Source organism: Pelophylax lessonae (genome assembly GCF_965119305.1).
Source record: "Pelophylax lessonae genome assembly, chromosome: 9".
Taxonomy (NCBI): Eukaryota; Metazoa; Chordata; class Amphibia; order Anura; family Ranidae; genus Pelophylax; species Pelophylax lessonae.
The window spans coordinates 30,632,477-30,648,284 of record NC_138776.1 but is presented as its reverse complement, the minus strand read 5'-3'; the positions used below and the strand labels follow the sequence as shown (position 1 = coordinate 30,648,284).

The 15,808-nt window shown below is 43.1% G+C and overlaps 1 protein-coding gene across 1 annotated transcript in view; it reads left to right on the top strand.

The window, feature by feature from the left end:
• The window catches only part of LOC309564198 (ovostatin-like), a gene marked incomplete at its 5' end in the record, with an annotated part of 135,248 nt that overhangs the window by 108,510 nt on the left and 10,930 nt on the right, over positions 1 to 15,808 (top strand). Inside the window, 6 exons of the mRNA XM_082268828.1 lie at positions 1,750 to 1,912; positions 4,448 to 4,665; positions 8,377 to 8,592; positions 10,401 to 10,528; positions 12,572 to 12,662; positions 14,631 to 14,690. Coding sequence (XP_082124954.1) covers positions 1,750 to 1,912; positions 4,448 to 4,665; positions 8,377 to 8,592; positions 10,401 to 10,528; positions 12,572 to 12,662; positions 14,631 to 14,690 — 876 coding nt within the window. The remainder of the gene's footprint in view (positions 1 to 1,749; positions 1,913 to 4,447; positions 4,666 to 8,376; positions 8,593 to 10,400; positions 10,529 to 12,571; positions 12,663 to 14,630; positions 14,691 to 15,808) is intronic.

The following is a 15,808-nucleotide window of genomic DNA, read 5'->3' as shown; positions in this document are numbered from 1 at the left end:
CTGACACAAGGGGGGAGATCCTTTTTCCAACTCAGTGGTTGTCTTTGATTTATTTATTTTTTCTGACATGTTGGTGTTATATCTTTTCCTTGGATGTTATAAGTAAGTAAGAGTAAATACAGCTGGATAATAGAAAAACTGCGTCTGTCTTCATTCCAGACTGCAAAGCTACAAATGTGATTATTTTAACCACTTTACAACCGCCTGTCACACTTATATGGCAGCAGGAAGCCGCTCCTGGGCAAATCGCCGTAGCTGTACATTGCTTGCTCTCAGGAGGCAAGGAGACGAGCGCTGCCGCCGCCGGCGTGCTCCCGCCCACCCGCTCGTCAGCGGGGAAACCGATGCAGTGGGCAGGCGGCTCTGATTGCCGCCTGACACCTGCGATCGCTCCTGGCTGAGAGAGGACGGTCGGCTGTTGTAAACACAGCTGACCGTTCTTTTCTCCCTGGATTGATCATAGAGCCCATGTGATCCTTCTATATAGGATCACATGTCTCTATGGTCATTTCACAAGCCACGCCCCCCCCCCACAGTTAGAATCACTCCCCTAGGCTCATATTTAACTCCTTGATCACCCATAATGTTAACCCCTTCCCTGCCAGTGTCATTATTACAATAACAGTGCATATTTTTAGCACTGATTACTGTAGTAATGTCCCTGGTCCCCCCAAAAGTGTCAAAAATGTCAGTTAGGGGTCCGATCTATCTGCTGCAATGTCGCAGTCCTGCAAAAAATCGCAGATCGCCGCCATTACTAGTAAAAAAAAAAAACAATAAAAATTACATAAATCTTTCCCGTAGTTAGTAGACACGATAACTTTTGCGCAAACCAAACAAAATACGCTTATTGCGATTTTTTTTACCAAAAATATGTAGCAGAAAACAAATTGGCCTAAAATGTTAAAAAATTTTGATTTTTTAATTTTTTTTGGGAATGTTATATAGCAGAATGTGTAAAATATTGTTTTTTTTTCTAAATTGTCGCTCTTTTTTTGTTTATAGCGCAAAAAATAAAAATCACACAGGTGATCAAATACCACCAAAAGAAAGCTCTATTTGTGGGAAAAACAAGGACGTCAATTTAATTTGGGTACAGCATTGCACGACCATGCAATTGTCCGTTAAAGTAACTCAGTGCCGAATCGCAAAATATGGCCTGGTCAGGAATGGGGCAAAATCTTCCGGTCTTAAAGCGGTTAAAAATACGCTCATTGAGAATTTTTTTGTCAAAGACATGTAGCTAAATACATTTTGGCCTAAATATATGACAAACATTGAATATATTGGATATTTTTTAACTGTCAAAGTAGAAAAATATTGTTATTTTTTCAAAATTGTCCTTTTTTTTTATTAATATCGCAAAAAATTAAAACCGCAGAGATGATCAAATACCACCAAAAGAAAGCTCTGTTTGTGGGAAAAAAAAGGATGTAAATTTCGTTTGGGTATGCCATTGCATGACCGCGCAATTGTCAGTTAAATTTGCACAGTGCCGAATCGCAAAAAGTGGCCCAGACGTAAAGCAGGAAAATCCTCCGGTGGTAAAGTGGTTAAAGTGGTTAAAGGGTGATGATTCTTTTTTATACCCACTGTATATTGTAAAAAAAAAAAAAAATGTTGACATTTTCAGAAAGAGGTTAGCAAAAGCACATGAGATTTTTGTATGGTCTTGTGGTATGTCCTGCAATACATAGAAGCTAAGCTTTGTGAAATGATTACATTGTAATGTGCTGCTTTCCTTTCCAGGGACCGGTGTTAGAAGGTGTAAACCGGTGTCTTGAAAATGCGGACTTTGACAGCCAGAATACTTTGACCCAATCTTACATGTTAAATGCTGCAGCCTCAGCTGGAGACTGGGACACGTGGCAGACCTACTACGATGTCCTGGATGTGAAGTCCATCACTGATGGTAATATTAATGGTTTAAATTCAGAAGCAAGCCATAGATTATTTAATTTTCTTTCCTTTAACCACTGGTTGAAGCAGGGGAAAAAATTCCTTCTTGATCCCCCGAGAGAGAGAGAGAGAGAGGCAATCAGATATTTCCTGGATCAACTTTACCTATAAATATTAGTATCCAGTTACATTATGAGTGTCTAGGAAATAATCCAGGTCTTTCCTAAAGCAATCTACAGAGTTGGCTAGAACCAGGGGAGGGAGTATATTCCACATTTCCCAGCTCTTACTGTGAAGAAGATGTGATGACCTTACACAGTGAATAACTCAACACCAAATTCATTATATGGACCCCTTATGTATTTATACATGTTGATCATATCCCCCCTTAATCTCCTCTTCTCAAGAGAGAATACATTCAGTTCCTCTAATCTTTTCCTCCATGCCTCTTATCAGTTTGGTTGCCCTTCTCTGCACTTTCTCCAGTTCCCCGATATCCTTTATAAGAACTGGTGCCCAAAACTGAACTGCATATTCCAGATGAGGTCTTACTAATGATTTGTACAGGGGCAAAATGATATCTCTCTCTCTGGAGTCCATGCCTCTCCTAATACAAGAAAGGACTTTGCTTGCTTTGGAAACCGCAGCTTGGCATTGCATGCTATTATTAAGCTTATGATCTACCAGAACACCCAGATCCTTCTCCGCTATGGATTCCCCCAGTTCTACTCCCCCTAGTATGTATGATGCATGCATATTCTTAGCCCCCAAGTGCATAGTTTTACATTTATCAACATTAAACCTCATTTGCCACATAGCTGCCGCCCAATGAAACAGTGCATTGAGGTCAGCTTGTAAGTTGTAGACATCCTGTAAGGACGTTATTCCATTTTCATCTGCAAAGACTGAAATGGTACTTTTAATTCCCTATCCTATATCATTTATAAAAATATTAAAAAGTAAGGGTCCCAACACTGAACTTTGGCGTACACCACTAAAAACTTTGGACCATTCAGAATATGAATCATTAACGACTATTCTCCGAATTCGGTCTTGTAGACAGTTTTCTATCCTTTTACAAACTGATCTTTCTAAGCCTGTAGACTTTACCTTACACATTAGCCGTGTGTGGACAACTGTGTCAAACGCTTTGACAAAATCCAAGTATACCACATCCACAGCCACCCCTCTGTCCAAGGCCTTACTATGCCACTTCACCGGCTCAGAGACAGCAATGGGAGCCACAGCCAGTGACGAGGAAGCAGAGGGCAGGACAGAGCCACACTCTGTAAGTCTATGGACACACAGAGTGAGGACGGGAGCAAGAATTAATAAGTGCCCCCAGAGCCAGTGGCTTGCTATGGGGGTACTCTGCAGGAGGGAGGAGCAAGGAGCACTGGCAGTTGACCCAAGAAGAGGAGAAATGGGGCAGCTCTGTGCAAAACCATTACACAAGTCACATAGGTATAACATGTTTGTTATTTTAATAAAAAAAAAATTGAGCATTTACAATCACTTTAAAATCCTAAATGTTGTTTTTCACTGGGAAACCTGGGTCTGGGGCAATGTACACAACCATCTTGATGAAAATAACTTCAAACATTAGAGCCCCACCTTCACGTCAGAGGCCCTATTATGTCAGAGGTCCCCCCTACAGATCAGCAGCTCCCCATAGCATCAAAGCCCCCCATACATCGGAGACCACCATTGCCACAGAGTTTCCTCATCTCAGAGGTCCCCCATCACATCAGAGCACCCTCATGACAGAGTCTCCCCATTACATTAGAGTCTCCCTTGATCACAGGATCCTTCATCCATTTTTAATCCAGGGCAAACTGGATCCCATGCTTGCGGCACCTTGGGAAGTCCAAATGGTACCCTAGTTGAGAAACACTAACCTAGGACACTACTGCCTCTTACTGCTAGTCTCACCAAATTTTGAGAATTGCTTGGTGATGTTACTCACAAACTGCTCAATGTTCTCCTTGCTGGAGAGGAAGCAGTTATTGAAGAGCTGCAGTACAAGGATATTCCCACTTCTGTGGATCTGTGCTTCCTCTCCAAATTTGGAGGGATACTTGGTGATTGTACTCATGTGCTGCTCAATGTTGTTCTTGCTGGAGAGGACGCTGTTCTTGAAGAGCTGCAGTGCAAGAATCTTCCTGCTTCTGTGGATTTGTGCTTCCTCCACCTCTCCTGCTGCTGCTTCAATATCACCCAACTAGTCATCCAATATCACCCCACCAGTCATCCGATCACCAATATTCAAAGGAGCAGCTCTGATATGGAGATACAAAGCACAGCTGCTCTATCAAGATGGCCAACCACACACAAATACATGGCAATGTAATGGAGAAAAGATTAGGAAGAACACGGGCAATACTGGTGACTGGTCCAGTGTTCTCTGCTTCCCTTTATTGGGTACAGCTTCTACCATACAATTCCTTTTTAACATACAGTACATGTTTGATGGAAGGTCTATGCTGATCAGACCTCACCTCTCCCCATGTTCCCTGCATAACAACTGAACCTTTTCTCTCATCTCTAGGTGACACCGTTTTTTGGAGGAATGACAACGAAGCGACGTTAGTATTATATCAGTATTTCCCATCATCGAGTACTGGAGACGTCTCGATCACATCAAGCATGCTGATTGGCATGTCGAAACATCCAAACCCCAGTCAAGAGCTATTAAACAAAATGGGCAGTGCAGCAAAATGGTTGTCTGGTCAAATGACCCGATATGGAGGTTTTTATGCTTCACAGGTAATAAAGATTTACTATATCATTGTGGCCAGGGCTTTTTTTCAGGGGGAACGCAGTGCCGGCACCTCCCGAACTGAATGTATATAATGGCAAGGGTTGCTGGAGGATCTATTGATGCTGGAGGGGATCTATTATTGCTGGGGAGGTCTATTGTTGCTGGTAGGGGAGCTATTGTTGCCGGGGAGGTCTATTGTTGCTGGTAGGGGAGCTATTGTTGCTGAGGTCTGTCTTACGTTGCAGGGGGTCAATTGCTGCTGGGAGAAATCTACTGTTGAGGTGGGGATCTGATGTTGCAGGCTGCTGAATGGTCTATTGATGCTGGCTTTTGGGTGTCCAGTGTTGCTAAATCTATTTTACTGCCTTTCTTGTTATCGTTAACAAATTCCATACAAAATACTTAGCACCACAAAATGATACTTGGTTCTGTATTCTCTAAAAGGTTTGGTACTGGGAGGAGTTTAGGGAATGGAACCAAGGGACGGTGCTTGGAGGTGGGTAGGGGGCGGAGTCAAAGGGTGACTCAGAAGGGAGGAGTTCCTGCACCTATTCTCTGAGAAAAAAAGCCCTGATTGTGGCCAAATATTTAAAATGATTGCAATAGCACAGTGAAGCCTTCTTAGAACATAAGGCATCCAAGTGTCTCATTTTATCACACATCCCAAAAATAAGAGGATGATTCCTCATTTTAGTCCAGTGGGTGGAGCCATGCGAAGGATTCCTTTATGCCCCATCAGTGCATCCAGATCCACTGGTGATAAGTGTATATAAAGCCCTAAAATCATGCAGTCATTTATTAGTCTTTATATACAATATGTATCAGTGATTTGCATCTGGCTGATGGAACAAAGAAACAGATTAAGTTAATGCATTCTTGCTCCGGGTCTGTGACTCAGAAAGAATTAAAGCCAGAGACAGCCAGGAAACAAGCATTTCCATAAGGAGGCAGAAAATGATAGAAGAACCCCTAACTTGCACACTTGATTTATGTCAGTGACTCTAAAATTATTTAAAGACAGAGGGATGAAAAAGCAGAAATAAAATATTCTGTGCTGTCACATATGTAGGAGAGTCAGACCATGGCTCTCTCACACAAAGCAGAGGTCTGGCTCTCCAGCTGTTAGACACGCCCCTGAAAGACTCCCCCAAGGAACAGCATTTCTTTCCTTTTTTTGCAAATTCTTTATTTGTCCAGTTTTTCAAAGTTACATGGCACAGAGTCTGAAAACAATGACAGTATAAATCTGTACAGAACATTTGTTTTATAATGCTGGAGCACTGTTGTTTTTTTTTTTTTCATAAAATGTGTACATTTACCCCTTATTTTCATAAAATGTGTACATTTACCCCTTATTTTCATAAAATGTGTACATTTACCCCTTATTTTCATAAAATGTGTACATTTACCCCGTATTTTCATAAAATGTGTACATTTACCCCTTATTTTCATAAAATGTGTACATTTAACCCTTATTAACCCTTAGTTTACCTTAAAATTAGGAAAAGAGCGATGATAATAGTTAAAGAGAGAAGGGGAAGAAGGAGTTATTTAACTCCCTTCTCTATTTAACTATAATCACCCTGCTTTTCTTGATTCTATTTATTTTATAAACATTAATATTTAAAGTGTCACATTTAAAAAAGTGCAAAATTGAAAACTTAAAAAAAAAAAACAAAAACTTTGTTTCATTTGTAAAAAGCTTTGCAATGCAATGTACCAGAATCCTAATTTAAGTCTCATTTTAAATAGGAGAAATGTATAATAGAATAATATTTATACTTTTTTTTTTTTTAAATGAACACTTGTCAAGGAAGAAAATGTGCATCTTCTTAGTTTTTTTTTTTTTTGTCTAAGGATTATATTAATTTTTTTTTTTGCAAGATCTCACCACAAAAAGAAAGCCTTTTTTGTCATCAAATTACCTTTTTATGACTTTGTCATCCTAAAGTGACACTAAGCGATATCCTTATTCTCCAAACATAATCCAAACACACCCCCTGCTCTGTAATCTATTTTTCATGAAATTGTTCCTTACTGTGTATTTCTGCCTCCTTGTTACATCCTCCACTAGATAACAGCAGCAAATATAAATAAGTACCGTATTTTCCGGCGTATAAGACGACTGGGCGTATAAGAGGACCCCCCTAATTTTCAAGTTAAAACATAGGTTTTGGGCTATACTCGCTGTATAAGACTACCCCCCTTCCGAAGCAAGGCAACACCATTGAAAAACATCAGATTTCTGATAGATCTCCAAGGTACCCTAGTACTGTAATACATGTAATCTCTCATAATATCTCCAAGGTACCCTAAGTATAAGTATTACCAGTAGATGTAATCTCAAGACGCTGGCTGTGCGGGAATCCTGTACCGGTATACCGTACGTACCGTAGCTTCAGCTACATACAGTATACCGCGCTGAGCCAATCACAGTGAGCGATGTATTCTATTATTGAATGCAAAGCCTGCTCGGCGGAGTCAGAGAGGCGGGCTGATGTTACTCCGCCAATCTGAGCAGGCTTTGCATTCAATAATAGAATACATCGCTCTCCCTGATTGGCTCAGCACGGTACACTGCATGTAGCCTACGGTACACACGGTATACCGGTACAGGATTCCCACACAGCCAGCGTCTTGAGAGATTACATCTACCGGTAATACTTATACTTAGGTTACCTTGGAGATATTATACTCGGCGTATAAGACGACCCCCCATGTTTGGGGGATTTTTTTGAGGTTCAAAAGTCTTATACGCCAGAAAATACAGTACATTTAAAAAAATGGAGATTTGGAGGAGGCTGAGAACAATAGAAAGGGCTTTTTTTCAGTTGAGGATACATACTTAAACAGATTTTATGTGGGGGTGGAGCTGCGGACATTATCAGAGGCTGGCTACCTGAACCCGGAAGAGGCAGCCAACTTCCAATAACTGACCAAAATGGAGGTTTGGAGGAAGCTGAGAAAGGGCTATTTTCAGTTGAGGATACATACGTGAACGGATTTTATTTTTGTAAACCAAAGTTTAGTGTCATTTAAAGGTTTTGCCGAAAAACAAGGTCAAGAGCATACATTTAATGCTTGGATCCATTGAGGGTGTAAAGATGAATGAACAAGTGGTTTGGACCTTCACCCCCTGATCAACTAAGGCTCTGTTCACTACCCATTACCCTCCACAATTTAAATCACACTTTTATTTATTTTTTTTAAGTTTTAAACTTTAGGCTTGGCCTCGCCCACCATTTTTGCGAGGTGAGAAAGATGGGCCCCTGCTGCCTCAGCCTCCTGCAATTCCATGGCAAATCCCAGGAGACTGCAGGAGTAGGGACTGACAATGGCTGGGGGTGGATGGGGGTGGAGCTGCGGACATTATCAGAGGCTGGCTACCTGAACCCGGAAGAGGCAGCCAACTTCCGATAACTGACCAAGATGGCATGGGACCTGGCCTTCACCTACAGTAGGGTAATGCTGGATCCACTAGACAGGTGGGTGAATATCGGACAATGCTGCATAATAGGTAAGCATTGGAACCCATTGAAAACACATTAAAACACATGTGTAAAAAAAATAAATAAAAATAATGCATCCAGAATGCAGGAACTGTGGAGTGACCTGACACTTAGAGAAAGTAGTTGAAGCTTGTAAACATAAATTGAACTTCAAATTATTACAGTTTTCCTTTAAACTTTTTATCCATTTTCTTTTCTTTCTGGCAGCCTACATCGTGGACCATTGAAGCTCTGACTCGCTTTGGTCGGATAATTAATACCAACGAGACCGACGTTGTGGTTTCCTTAGTTCAAAATGACACAGAGATTTTTAATGTGGCCATTAACAAACAAAATAAATTTTTAATCCACAGTGAGGAAATCTCTGAACCTTTTGCGGAGTATAAATTTGTCGTCACCGGAACAGGCAGCCCTTTTGTTCAGGTAAGATCGGCGGCATCACTACTGATAAAAAGTGAATATGTACAAGAAAAAATCCTCCTCCAGTACAACTTAGGGCTCATGTTGATTGGCTTTATTATATACCCAACTTTAATGTTAAAAACGTGACAATCGCCCACAAATGGTTTAACCACTTCAATACCGGGCACTTTCCTCCCTTTCCTGCCCAGGCCAATTTTCAGCTTTTAGCGCCGTCACACTTTAAATGACAATTGCGCTTACATGTAACACTGAACATATGGAATTTTTATCATTTTTGAGACATATAGAGCTTTCTCTTGGTGGTATTTAATCACTACTTGGTTATCTTTTGCCAAACAAACGAAAAAAGACCAGAAATTATGAAAAAAATGTTTTTCTTAATTTATGTTATACAATTTTGCAAATAAGTACATTTTCTCGTTCACTGATGTGCACCAATGGAGGTGCACTAATGGGTACTGATAGGCTGCACTTATTGGCACTGATGGGCACTGATAGACTGCATTGATGGGCACTGATGAGGCTGCACTGATGGGCACTGATGAGCTGCCCTGTTGGGCACTGATGAGCTGCCCTGTTGGGCACTGATGAGGCTGCACTGATGGGCACTGATGAGCCTGCACTGATAAGGCAGCACCGATGGGCACTGACACATTGCACTGATGGACATTGATATGCTGCACTGAAGGGCACTGATGGGGCTGCATTGATGATCAGAGCATTGATGATCAGTGCCCTGGTTATCAGTCTAAATGTCCCCTGTAATTGAAAAGCCAGTTATATAACAGGCATTTGTTTACATGTGATCAACTGTGATTGGACACAGCTGATCACCCAGTAGAGAGCCTACGTCATTGGCTCTTTACCCTGGTGCACTGTGTCTGAGGGACACAGCTCACCACCGTTTACCACGCTGCACGCCCGCGAAGGTGCACACGAGCGCCGCAATATGAAGGACGTCATATGACATCCAGTCAGGATGGTAATGCACCCACCTGGCCATCAATCTGCTATAGGCCAAGCATAAAGATGATATTGCAAATGCATCCATTGATGGAAATGAAGCGACTGTGATCCTGCATGTGGTTGGGCTTTGTTCCCGCTACTGGAGGAGGATTGTGCTCCTGAACACCAATACAGTCACTATGGCAGCTCGCCCATGCTCCCTTCTTCACTAGCAAGTTAAAGCGGAGTTAAACTCTATCTGAGCACCGCAAACTGAAAATGCTACCTAATACACTTTTTGTTATTCAAAGTAAACTTCCCCAGCCCTCCATTTCTCCATGCTTTATTTTGAAATCACCCTGTGCACATTTGGGGACCCACACCTGCGTGTCATATAGGGACACAGCAGCTGTGTCTGTGCAGCCCCTTGTCCCAATAGACTAAAATTGGACCCTGGCACAGGGCATCCCCATAGGTAAAAGAGGAAAGACTCCCTAGTGCTGCACATCCATAAAGTCTAGTAGTGGTGATAAGAGTGGCAAACTCAGCCTGGGCTCCTGCCAGGCCACAACCAGATTTTTGCTCCGCCCCTGGAGCTTAGTCATTAGAACATGGGGACAGGGCATCCCGTGCTGGTAAAAGATGGACCTGCATGGGGAATGCAGCTAATCTCTCCATGTGAACGGGTCTTTTTTCTCTCTCTCCTTCCTCACTCACATTTCTACATAATTCTCCCACTCTGTACTTCTTTCCCTCTTTCTCTATCCCTTTCTCATTTTTACTCCTCTCCCGTCTTTCCCCTTTTTTTTTTATCTTTCCCTCATGCTCTCTATCTAACTCTCTCTTGGTCTTTCCCTCTTCAGCTTTCAACTTCCTACAACACAAAGATTGCTAAAGGAGAAGATTCTGCTTTTGATGTGACTGCCCAGGCAACAGCAATGGATTGCTTCGGTGGGGTAGCAAGAAAGGTCGATGTTACAGTTTCTATCAGGTACCTCTGCGAGAAAACATAGACAACGCGTTTCAGCAGGCCTCCCCAGTTCCTCTTTATCTGGGTTTGTACAGGTGAGGGTTGGGAAAAATCTGGTGTCAGGAATCAGCAACAGACATGGCCAGATCAGCATGGCTACACTCATAAAACTGGGACCAGACTGTGTATGCGAAATTGTGAAATTTATTTACAGTGAAAGGAAATCCTTCCAAACACCATCAAAAATGAAAATATAAGTTAACCAAAAAACCCAGTCAAAGAATACCTGACTAATAACTAACAAACAGAAGCCTAACTATATACAATATATACAAAATGGGGAACAGTGAAAATCAGGGGGAAACTGGAGGTGCAATGGGGCAGATGGGAAGGGAAAAACAAAATTGGGATCAGGAACAAGGAAGCAGGGTACAGGGCAGGGAGCAATAGCAGGATCTAGGCAAACAGAATCTGACAGCAGCAAAACACTGGAGCTAGAGACAATTAATAGGAAAGGACCTAAATATCATCCCAGCAGCCAGGATCAGGTGGTAACTGATTACTAGGGTCTACTGGCTGCTGGGAGGCACCCGCTGGTGGACACTGGAATTACAATCCTCTGTCCAAGGAACCACAGTTTCCCCCTGAAAATCAGGGGGAAACTGGAGGTGCAAAGGGCAGATGGAAAGGGGAAAACAAAGTTGGGATCAGGAACAAGGAAGCAGGGTACAGGGCAGGGAGCAATAGCAGGATCTAGGCAAACAGAATCTGGCAGCAGCAAAACACTGGAAGGAGAGGCACATAGTAGGAAAGGACCTAAATACCCTCCCAGCAGCCAGGATCAGGTGGTAACTGATTACTAGGGTCTACTGGCTGCTGGAAGGCACCCATACTTACCTTGAAAATTTCTTCTCAAGAGCTGCCATCTCGGATGTGGGCAGCTGAAGCCAGCACGTCCTCTTTTGCGTCCTCTTCCGTGTCCTCTTCTCCCAGAATGCGCCTGCACCAGCCCTGATCGTCACTTCCGGTGTGGGCGCCTCATTCCCTGCTAAACAGCTTCTGGGCATGCCCAGAAGCTGTGGAGGGATGACGCGCCCGCACCGGAAGTGACGAGCTGGGCCGGTGCAGGCGCATTCTGGGAGAAGAGGACGCAGAAGAGGACATGCTGGCTTCAGCTGCCCACATCCGAGATGGCAGTGCTTGAGAAGAAAATTTCAAGGTAAGTATTTCTTCTAATAGGTAAGGGAGACCCGGGACAGTACAGAGGCTATCCATTGTGGAATGTACTAGCCCTGACTGTCCCGGGGGTATTTTTAGCTAAATTTTAATCAGATAGGCAGCCATACAGCCAACCGGAGGTGTTTAAACAGTAGACAGGCATTTCTGCTACCAATTGCACTGTAGCTGCTTAGCTTTTGCCAGCTTGCAGCAGGAAGAATTGTTACTGGTTGGATCTCTGGGTAAGAAACTTTGCCACAGGTTCATAATTTCTTGCCAAATATACTTAAAATAGATTTAGGGTTTATATACACTTTGACTGCAGCTGGTTACTTGTGTGACCACATCTTCCTTTAATTGTTCCTCACCTAGATTGTCTGGGCTGTTAATATCTTACATGAGTTGTTCAAATTTTACATTTTAATAGAGTAACTATTCCTCTTTAGTAATTCTTCCTCTTTTTCATTGCTGGTAAATCAGAAATTCCAAGCAGAAGCCATGATGGCCGGGTGCAGGCTGTTTGACATCCACAGAAGGCTACAGAATGTTTACGGAGATGATACCATTGATAAGCGTCACCAATGACAAGACATTTCTTTAGTCAATAGTGTCATCTCTGTATACATTCTTTAGCCTTCTGTGGATATTGGACAGCCTTCACCTGTCCCTCGTCAAGAACTCAATGACGGCATGCTACTGCTGCAATGAAGTTACTCTATCAACATATGAAATTTGATTGACCCATGCACGTTAATAAAAAGTAATGGCCACTTTTGCATTACTTTCGGCAAAGCCCACGTATATTTAATTTTTCCATACTTACAAAATCGAATTTTCCTATTTCAGTTACAATGGAGATAGAGGAGAGTGTGGAGATGCTATTGTGTCCGTTGACATACTGACTGGATATCGGGCTGACTTTAGTTCAGTAAGCCGGGTAAGTCTCACAATTTTTCGATTTTTGTATATAAAAAGATTGAGAAGCATTGACTGAAACAAGCACATTGGATATACACTGACTGCATGAAATATTTGGGGACCAAGTTAGATAGCAGTTTAAATGGGTTGCAGAGGGGTTCGTGGAAAGTAACTAGCCTGTTTGATGATGATCACAGTGTACTTTCACAAAAAAAAACACAAAAAAAACGTTAATTCATTTACTTGATAGCTAGGAACACCAAATGCAAGACCTGCCATTCTGTAGGAAGGGATTCTCACCTACCCATCAAAATCTGATTTGGATGCCTCCATAGTCTTAATATGCTAACTAACGATCATTCACAAAGAATAGATTCATAATCCTGATGCCCAACATAATTTGATGGACTTCCTGTGAGCCCCCGGGTTCAAGGTGCTCCACTATGGACTCACAGGAGGAATTCTGCAGAGAGCAGTGTGGCTCTTGTTGGTGACACCGATAGCATGGCAGAACCAGCATGCTGCCACTTAATAATAGTTTTAGTGTTGGTTCCATATAATGTGTGATTTATCGCCCTCTTGTGCACCGGACCCAACGCCAAAAGGATAAGGCCTTTTCTCCGGCCAGTGACACCTGTCCCAGCACTGACTACAAAACTATTTTGAGGAAGATAGAATAGAACACCGATCTGCCTCCACCACTTCTTCACATGCTACACTTTACACTTCAACCCGAAAACATGGAAGGAAACTGCTATATACTTTGTGGGGCCTCTCACACTCCTGATTCAGGCCCAGTCCACAGAAGGGTTTTGCTATGCAGCAGGCCCTAGCTTTGGGTCCCTGCCACTAGAAGGGTAGACCATACAGCCACCAATCCACCCCTCTTTCTGAACCTCCATCCCCCACCATCTCCATTCCCAAACTGGCTGCTTCTCCTTATACCTTCCTCTCTCCATTATTCAGAAAGTTAACATTTAGGTACACACTTCATTCCCCATTCCCATACACTGTAGGATTTCACTCAGTATTCCCAGTAAATCAGACCAGACGATTCACTTAACCAGCAACTCTGAATAAAGATGGCAAAACATACAAACTTCTTTGAACAGATTAGATTCAGCATTTGCAGGGCAACTTAACAGTTTTCCCCACATTCAGCATTCTTCTTTAAATTTAGGTAGGATTTGGGTTATGCTGTGGTGTCTTTTACCTTCAGCTTGTAGTATTTCCCATCTTTTAGTGGTAGACTTACTAAAAACAGTCCTGCTGAGGGTCCCACCAAGAGGTGACCCCCTCCAGTGCCACACTACATCTCTCGATGTATGGTCCCTCTCCTTCCCATGACAAATCTTCCAAGCAAGAGAGCCCTAGAGACCCAAACCCTTATGCTTAAATACCCCTTTGCTATGGGAACCCTAAGGGTCCATTCACACTAGTGCGACTTTTCAGGCGGTGGGTCACTCGCCATTGAATAGTACAGGACCCGTTCTAATAGGAGCGACACAAGTCGCTCCGACTTAGAAAAAGGGTCCTGTACTACTTTGGGGCGACCTGGAGGCGACTTGCATTGACTTCAATTATATAAAGTTCGTGCAAGTCGCGCCGAGGTCGCGGTGCACAGCGTGCACCGCGACTTCACAGGTCGCCCCACCAAGTCGTGTCGCCCCAGTCTGAATGGGGTCTAAAAGGCCAAACAGACACACCACAGCAAGTTAACTCCAACGATACCAGCAACACATTAAACATATAGTGAGTCATTAATATGATTGGCACCTGCTTACATATTGCTGGTGGAAGAAGTGATGACGAGGATCTTTGACATTATCAAACCTGGTTTAAGAAACCTGGAAACAGGGCAAAGTATATTGTTTTTATTTTTAATGCTGTAAAGAGGTAGAGGGAAGTAATTTCATAATTTTAAAATATGTCAATGCAAAGCCAAGGTGGGTCACCATTACATCTATTCCATTTAATTTTTTTCTAGCTATCATTTATTGAGGATTATAGAATGGATGGCAACAAAGCACTCTTCTATTTAAATTCAGTAAGTAAAAACCTCTCCTATCTGCTAGTTCATTATTTGTGTAGACTTTTTCTCCAACGTTGTCCTTAAGTGTCCATTCACACTGGTACGACTTGTCAGGCGACTTGGTCAGCCTGACAAGTCGTGCACCGTCGCTCCCATAGTGTAGTACAGGAGCCGTTCTAATAGGAGCGACACAAGTCGCTCCGACTTAGAAAAAGGGTCCTATACTACTTCACGGCGACCTAGAGGCGACTTGCATAGACATCCATGTTATGAAGTCCGTGCAAGTCGTGCCAAAGTCGCGCTGCACGCGACTTCACAGGTCGCCCCCGAAGTCGGAGCGACCTAATGTGAACGGGGGCCTATTAGAACTGCACCCATCCTCTCTGCTGTTTGACATTTGGTAAAAGCCAGCGATTACAGTATGTGGGGAGATGCAGCATGGTTTGGTGGCAGTAATTACACAGACTCCGGGTGTAGAGAACAGAACTTGTATTAATGCAGATTCCAGTAATTCACAACACACCTGGTGGGAAGGCGCCCGCCGGGAATATTTAGGGCGAGTAGCAGCACTGTGTAGCAGAGCAGGTCTCAGATGGGCTGACAGGGTCTGTCTTGAGGGATTGGAATGCAGCCTGGCCAGTCTGCACCCAAATAGGGAAGTCTTCAGGTAGAATGGCGTGCTCCTATCCTTTTCCTACTCACCTGGAACCTCTCCCTGCTATTAATGACTGTCACTGTCAGATACGGGACCTGTCCCTACACTACCCACATGCTAAATGCGTGCCAAGCCTGGGAGCCAGGCTCCTAAATGGGCTCTGCCTGACCCAAAATGGCTGCTAGACATGGGGCTGCAGCATCCAATCAGCTAGCTTCTCCAGTGACCTAGGAAACTATAGAGGAACCATGTGCCATGCTGCTGCGGTGGGCGCAACCTGCAGTAGAGAAAGTAGACTGCACCTGCCTACAAGTAGATATGCTTGGCTGAGCCAGGAGGTGGTTTGGGCCAAGGCTTGAGTACCTCAGGGGACTGAGCTTAAGCTGTTCTTTGTATATTTGAAATGCACATATTTAAAGTGAAACTGTACTTTGCCCTTGTAGGGAAAGACATGAGGGCCACTTTAAAGAAATAATGT